Here is a 6963-nt window from a genome sequence, read left to right on the forward strand (position 1 = left end):
GGCATTTGGCTGTTTTTTTAAAGGTTACTTTATGCTTTAATCCTTTAAGTAATTTTTGGAGCAACTACTTTTTCACTTTTACTTGAGTAAAGAGGTCAAGTTGATAACTTCAACTTTTATCAGAGTGTTTTTAAATTGCAGTATCTATACTTCTACTTATGTAACAAATGTGTGAACTTTTGACGCCACTGAAAATGTCAGAATTATTGTTGAGTTTAAAGCTTTATATAGTAGCTCATACACTATATATAGTAGTATATAGCATATGGGAAGCGAAACGTCTTCAGAGTTAAAGTCCAGTGGATTGTTTTTATTACGTTTTTTGGAATGACTATGACCTGGATGACAGAAAATCTTTACCAGCAAAAAAAGTAAATTAACCAATAAGATGAAGATTAAAACAAAAAATAATAAATCAGGTCATATTGGGTAAAGCTGTGATTGTGAATCTGACTTGACTTATTTAAAAGAAACTGCATCCAGAAATAGTTTTGAGTTTATGTTATTGAACATTTTTATCAGAAAATCTATTGAAAGAGATGTTTTGGTTCATTCTAAAGTCATGATGCCAGATCTGGGTTTATAAAGCGTTACATGACTGTTTTCTGCAGGTTAGTTTAACAGCAGTTTCTTCTAGTCCTTAAACGCCTCTGCTGGTCCGTGAACGCATCTCGACCAGCAGCGGCTCTTTGTTCCACAAAGTGTCTGTGAGAAACCTTCATATTAACTCTGAGGCTCCGGGTGGTTCATCAGCGGACTGCGGGGCTAAAACGAGCAGCCGCGGCCCGGCCTCAGGGAGCCGGAGCTGGGGGGAGATTCAGGCCTTCAGCCGCAGCTCGGTCTCCTCTGACCGGAGCGACGGTGGCTAGCTGAGCGGCTAACAGCTGCTGTAGCTGGAGCCTCTGCTGTCAGACCGGTTCTGGTTTTTATTGTTGGTTTTTATCAGTGTTTCTCATTAAGTGACCCGTTCCTGTGACAGACTGACACGGTTCCGCTGGAGTCCGAACTGCAGTTAAACGACTCAGTTAGGAACAAGTTAAAGCCCTGTAAATAAAGTGACGTCCACGGTGCATTCACAGACTGTCGGAAATGACAGGGTTGTAATAGTAGATCTATAAAAAACAAAACCTAAGACTCAATTCTTGCAATTTATTCTTACATTTCCTGTTTAAAAACAAACAGATAAACTTCCCCTAAAACCATCAGCCGGTTAATTAACTATTTAATAACACAAGAATAAATATGTTATGAAACGTTAACATAAAATAAAGCAGTATGATAATGAATATATAATAAACATATGATGAATATAACTGAAATCAGATACACTTAATTAAAGGATTTGATTCGTGTAAAAGTTCATTACAAACCCGAAAGCTAAAGATGAAATAAACTTAATAATCTTCATAATGTGTGCCTTTTTAGATGCTTAAACTGAATTAATCAAAATGAATGTATACATTTAATATTGTACTTTAACTTAAACCGTAAATAATAAAGTAAACAAAACTTAAATTCGAATTTGACTGAATTAGATTTTTTTGGATTATAGATTTCTTTTTTTTCTTTTTTTTATTAAATTATCTGCTGTAGATTCACACCAGATAGATTTTTTTTTAATTTACCTGAATAAAATGAAGTTAACATGAAGTTGAGACGAAATACATTTATACATCAAATAAATTAAAAGAGGATAAATAAATAAAAATCACCACAAAAAAAGTCATAATATGAGGTCAGTTACAGTTTTTTTTTTTTTAGCACTGATAAAATATGTTTAATAAAATTTTGTTGATTTAATTATCTTATAACTGGACTGTTTTAGAGTCTCTATTCTACCTGGATCTGCAATATTGATATTTTGATTCAAAATATTTAAATTCATGTCAGAGTAAAGGGTGAACATAGGGTGTTATTTTATCTTTAAAAGGAAAAATCTCATTTTGAAAAGCTTGAACTGAGAAATTGTACCATTTTTTCCTTAAATGTGCTTCAGGTTTCATCTCAACACATCGATACCGACTGAGGGAGAAGTTTCAGACTAATTGAACAAACCTCGACCTACAGGATGGTTTGGTTGTCTTTATTCAGGAGCTGCTTAAATACCTGATGGGGCCTTTCTCAAGAATCTATCTGGGAATTAAAATTTCCCCTGATAAAAACAAGGAGGAAATGTTTAAACCTCATCTTCTTTTGTCTGAGATTTAGAGTTTTATTCAAACTATTCCCTGAACTTTAAAGGATCACTGACATCCTGCTGCATGTAAACACCTCACTGTGCAATAACACATGCCAAATACTCTGTAGTCTGTGTAATTTTTTGCTTATTTATAAGGTCAGTACATCTCTGCAATACAAGTGCAATAATCCAAGTTAACTACTAGTCTCCCTTTAGCTCTCTACTGTTCAGATATTTTCATATCTAAGGGAAACATATTCAAATACATAATTTTATTTCTTTTTATATACTATATACACCCTTTTTATATTGTCTGTTGTATTTTTTATCTTTAAGGGCGTCTTGCGGAAAGGAAAAATTTAGTTTTTTCTCTCCACTTTCGCTACAAGCATGCTTAGTGTGAGGGATTGCCTTGGAGTCAATGCAATGAACTTTCCTTAGTTTCCTTAGATAGAAAATTTTGAATAAATTTGACTGGATGATCTGGTGAACTGGAAAGTGCCTTGAGATGCCATGATGTAAATTGGCGCTATAGAAATAAACTGAATTGAATTGAATAGAAGCTTCTGGAACCAGAATTTCCCTGAAGGACTGAAGCCAATGGATAAATACAGTTGAGTCCAAGTCTATAGCCCTAATCTCTATTTCATATCAGTCAAATATCTGGACTTCAGAGAAATCTTCAGCTGAGGATAAACATAAATTCAGCCTCACTTCCTTAGTCCAGAATGTTTTGATTGATAAATTATAGCAAATATGACAAAACCTTTAACAAAAAACAATAAAAAAACGTCTAATGTTTTAAATAGTAACCATAAACCAGATGATGTGGCATTAAGAACAACAGGGAACTCAAACTGTTGTTTCCTCAATCGTTTTAAGTAACCCTGAAGTGAGGGGTAGCCGACGGTCCGTGAACGCATCATTAAAAGAAACGGTTGCGACTCTCGCTAAGCTGCGGTGTCCGCGGCTCTGACACCTTCCCCGGTCTGAGACGGGCCTCGGTACTCGGTGGTGTGGAAACAGGAGCCCGGTCCGGTTGGAGCGGGCCAGTGGTTTACCTTTCGGGGCTCCGGGTTGTCCTGGATCCGGGACTGAAGTCTCTCCACTGTTTCCAGCAGCTGATCCGCCATGGCTGCTGCTGGTGCTGCTGCTGATGGTGCCCTGTCCCCCGGAAACTGTTAGTGGATCCGGGGCTGAGCAGAGCGACGCTGCCGGGGAGGAGTTCCTCTACACTCTGAACAATAAAAACATTCAAAACAAACTAAGACAAAACTGCTTTTAATAGTAAATAACTCAACTTTATATCCAGGTAGTACGGAAGAGGATTAGAAAAAAAAAAAGTTAACAGATTTTTAAATTTTATTTCAGTTTAGTATGGGAAAAAAGTCAGAATTCTGACTTTAATCTCAGAATTTTGAGAAAAAAAGTCAGAATTCTGAGAAGAAAAAGTCAGAATTCTTAGAAAGAAGTCAGATTTTGAGATTAAAGACAGAATTTTGAGATTAAAGTCAGAATTCTGACTTTTTTAATTATGAGAATTCAGTCCGAATTCAGAGAAAAAAGTCAGAATTCTGAGGTTAAAGTCAGAATTCTGAAATTAAAGTCAGAATTTTGACTTTTTAATTATCAGAATTCAGTCAGAATTTAGAGAAAAAAGTCAGAATTCTGAGATTAAAGTCAAAATTCTTCGAAAGAAGTCAGATTTTGAGATTAAAGTCAGAATTTTGAGATTAAAGTTGATTTTTGGGTGGATTTTTAGTCAATAAAGATTTACTCACTCACACTACCACCAGCATGTTCTACTGAAGGTACGATGTCCATTAAGCTTCCAAAGAGGTCGACTGTTGGTTCTGTCCACTTAGTGATCATCTCATGTTTCATGGTTAATGTTAGACGAGCTTTTATGTTCTATTGGGTCTGCAGTGGCTCTGGGTTTGCAGTTCTCCCATTGCCGCCATTTTTATCCCTACTTGCTACAGTCAGTCTTCTATAGGAGGGTGAGACTAAACATGGTTAGCCTGCGGTTGATCGCTCTATTCACTGGTATTTTAAAAATAACCTGAAACGAAATAAAAAGATAAGGATGTTTACATCTGTAAAGCTCCACAGTCTCTTAGTCCAGTATTTATTAATAACTCTGAGATAGAGAGGGTTAAAAATGATAAATATTTGGGCACAATCGCCAAAAATGAGATGCTGAATAACACAAATTATATCAATATCTTAATCTATAAAAATGGCTGCTGTGATTTGACTTTAAGGAAGTTTTTTTAGTGTAAAGAGCAATTTTTATAGAATCCATTTTAACTTTATGCTTACCTGTTTCTGAAATCTGAGTATTCAAAATAAATCAGACTAATCAAAATTCTAAAAGCCACAACAAAGATCATTAGTATCGCTCAACGTCTTTTAAAAATATTTTTTTAATTGGTTAGTTTTGCAGTTTCGTGACCATCCTCTCAACGGTCCAGCTGCCATCCTCTGGGCAGAGCTTTAGGATGAAAACCAGCAGATCGGAGAACTTTTCTCTTCCTATAGCATCAGGTTAGTGGTCATTTTTATTTGTTCCTACAAGCTTGTGTTTCTCATGCTACATATCTGTGTTGCCCTGAATGAGAGTCCTTAGCTGCGAGGCAGACATTCCCCCAAGGGGAACGATAAAAGATTCAATCAGACTCTTTTTGTTCTCTCTAATCATGACCTCTGACCTTTACGGAAGCCTGCAGAGCTTTAGAAGTTGCTCTGTACCTCCTGGATCCTGGGTCATTGCTGAGCTCTTGGAGTAACAGTAAGTTTTTGACGTCTCTGTGGTTCTCTGGCATCATCACACTTCAAACTGATGCATTTTTATGAATTTTTTGGGGCATGACCTGATGCTTTCCGATCATTTGTTGCCTACTTCATTTGTTTTGATTTTGTTTCATCTTTTCTTCCAATTTTCCTTTAGAGTTTTCCAGACCTTTAGGGAGATGCAATGATGAAGAACTCAGTGGAGGAAGTGTCTGAAAGGAGGGTGCCATCCAAGCTTACATCCATCATGGACAACACCTTCCACCCTCTGCAGCAGACTGTAAAGGAGCTGAGCAGCTCCTTTAGTCAAAGACTTTTACACCTTGTTTGTAAAAAGGAGCGCTACCGCAGGTCGTTCACCCCTGCTGCACCCAGACTCTACAATGCGACATTACAACGGCAATAACTTGTGCAATGTAGAATGTGCAATTACTATTTATATATTTGAATAAGCTGTTTCTCTATATTTGGCACCCAGTGCAATAACTATATATACAAATACAAATATCCATCTATATAAATACCCATGTAAACACCCTGTGCAATAACCCTGTATAATGATTCTACTATATGAAAATAAAAAAAAGCTGTCATATGTGGACGCACTGAATATACTGTATATATGCTATGCACCTTTTTCTTCCTTTGGCACATTTTTCTTTGATTATTTGAGCTGATGTAACGAGTAAATGTCTCCAGTGTGAAATCAATAAAATCAATCAATCAATTAATCGATTACACTGAGAAAAAATGTAAATCTTAATAAGTCATTTTTTCTTAAAATAAGTGCATTTTGTCTTGAATTGAGGAGGTAAGTGAGACACTTTGCCAATGGAACAAGTCTATTTACATTTAAAATAAGAAAAAACAGTTGCATTGTCTTATTTTAAGTGCATTTTATCTAATTATCTTATTTTAAGAGTAAAAATACGAATTTCATTGGCAGATCATCCTGTTTAACTACTGAAATTAAAGGTAAATACACTTAATTTAAGAAATGTTTTACTTATTTCTAGATGGTTTTTGCAGCGTATAGACCAGCCAGAGAAGATCTCAATCTTCCGTACAGTCTGTAAGTTTATCTTGCCACCAGTGCAGAGCTTGCTCAACAGTGGCAGCAGCTGTAAACATTTGCTAAGGAGAGAAGATAAGAAGCCAAGAAGCTGCTTCTCCCCAAGAACAGACTGAGCCCTTCAGGAAAGTCCAGGTTGGGAAGCAAAAGACGGAAGTCACTCATGATTTCTCCTACCGGTTGTTTGGGACGTCTGGAGAGGAAAAGCTGAGGTACCATTAGTCTGATTTGTGTTTGAAAGCAGGCCAGATCTAAAACCTGAAACCCAGAAGGACGCACAGCAGGAGGAGGTGCTGGGCCAGAGGACAGCTGGGCTGTTCTGGGCTATTTTTGGGTGGGAGGGCGAGGAAGAGAGCCTCTTTTAGGAGATGGAGGTGGAAAAATGTAGGAGGAGGTTCAGATGAAGGCTGAACGCTGTGACGTCTCAGTTCTTAGTGGGGTCCTGATCCTGACACTCAAACCCTGAACTACAGACACACACACACACCTCCTGTAGGCGGACAACAGGACGAGGTAAAGGGAGAACTGAAGGAAACAACAGAGGAACTAATAAAGGACGAAGAAACAAGAAGAAACAAAGGAACCAGAGAACGAAAGGAGGAAAAAAGGTAAAATGGTTCCTGATCTTTAAATGTTCTCATCTCGCTGAAATCTGGGACTTTCCTGGACCCCCTTGAAGGTGGTGCTGGTGGACAGCTCCTCAACTTTCTGATCATCTCAGTTTTTTGGACTTTAGATGCTTCTTTTACCGATTTTAGCAAAAATCATTTCATTTTCTAAAGTTTTAAATTATGACTCTGATCATTTAGATATAGAAATACTTTTACACTTAAAGGAATAGTACACCCAAAACATGATTAGCCTTCATTTTCTACTCACCCCCATGCTGAACAACACTCTGGAGTACTTTTTTGATATC

General features: G+C 37.0%; 2 protein-coding genes across 2 annotated transcripts in view; one reads left to right on the forward strand and one right to left on the reverse strand.

Moving 5' to 3' along the window:
* Positions 1 to 3374, reverse strand: part of tceb3 (transcription elongation factor B (SIII), polypeptide 3 (110kDa, elongin A)) — a 17640-nt gene extending 14266 nt beyond the window's left edge. The window contains exon 1 of the mRNA XM_015399866.1: positions 3241 to 3374. Coding sequence (XP_015255352.1) covers positions 3241 to 3312 — 72 coding nt within the window. The 5' untranslated portion in view covers positions 3313 to 3374. The remainder of the gene's footprint in view (positions 1 to 3240) is intronic.
* A 3115-nt stretch (positions 3375 to 6489) lies between these two features.
* LOC107101103 (kelch-like protein 31) overlaps positions 6490 to 6963 on the forward strand; it is a 23018-nt gene continuing 22544 nt past the window's right edge. The window contains exon 1 of the mRNA XM_015399867.1: positions 6490 to 6652. The gene's annotated coding sequence lies outside the window, so the exon portion shown is untranslated. The remainder of the gene's footprint in view (positions 6653 to 6963) is intronic.

Source organism: Cyprinodon variegatus, unplaced genomic scaffold, assembly GCF_000732505.1.
Source record: "Cyprinodon variegatus isolate N-32 unplaced genomic scaffold, C_variegatus-1.0 Scaffold1053, whole genome shotgun sequence".
NCBI lineage: Eukaryota > Metazoa > Chordata > Actinopteri > Cyprinodontiformes > Cyprinodontidae > Cyprinodon > Cyprinodon variegatus.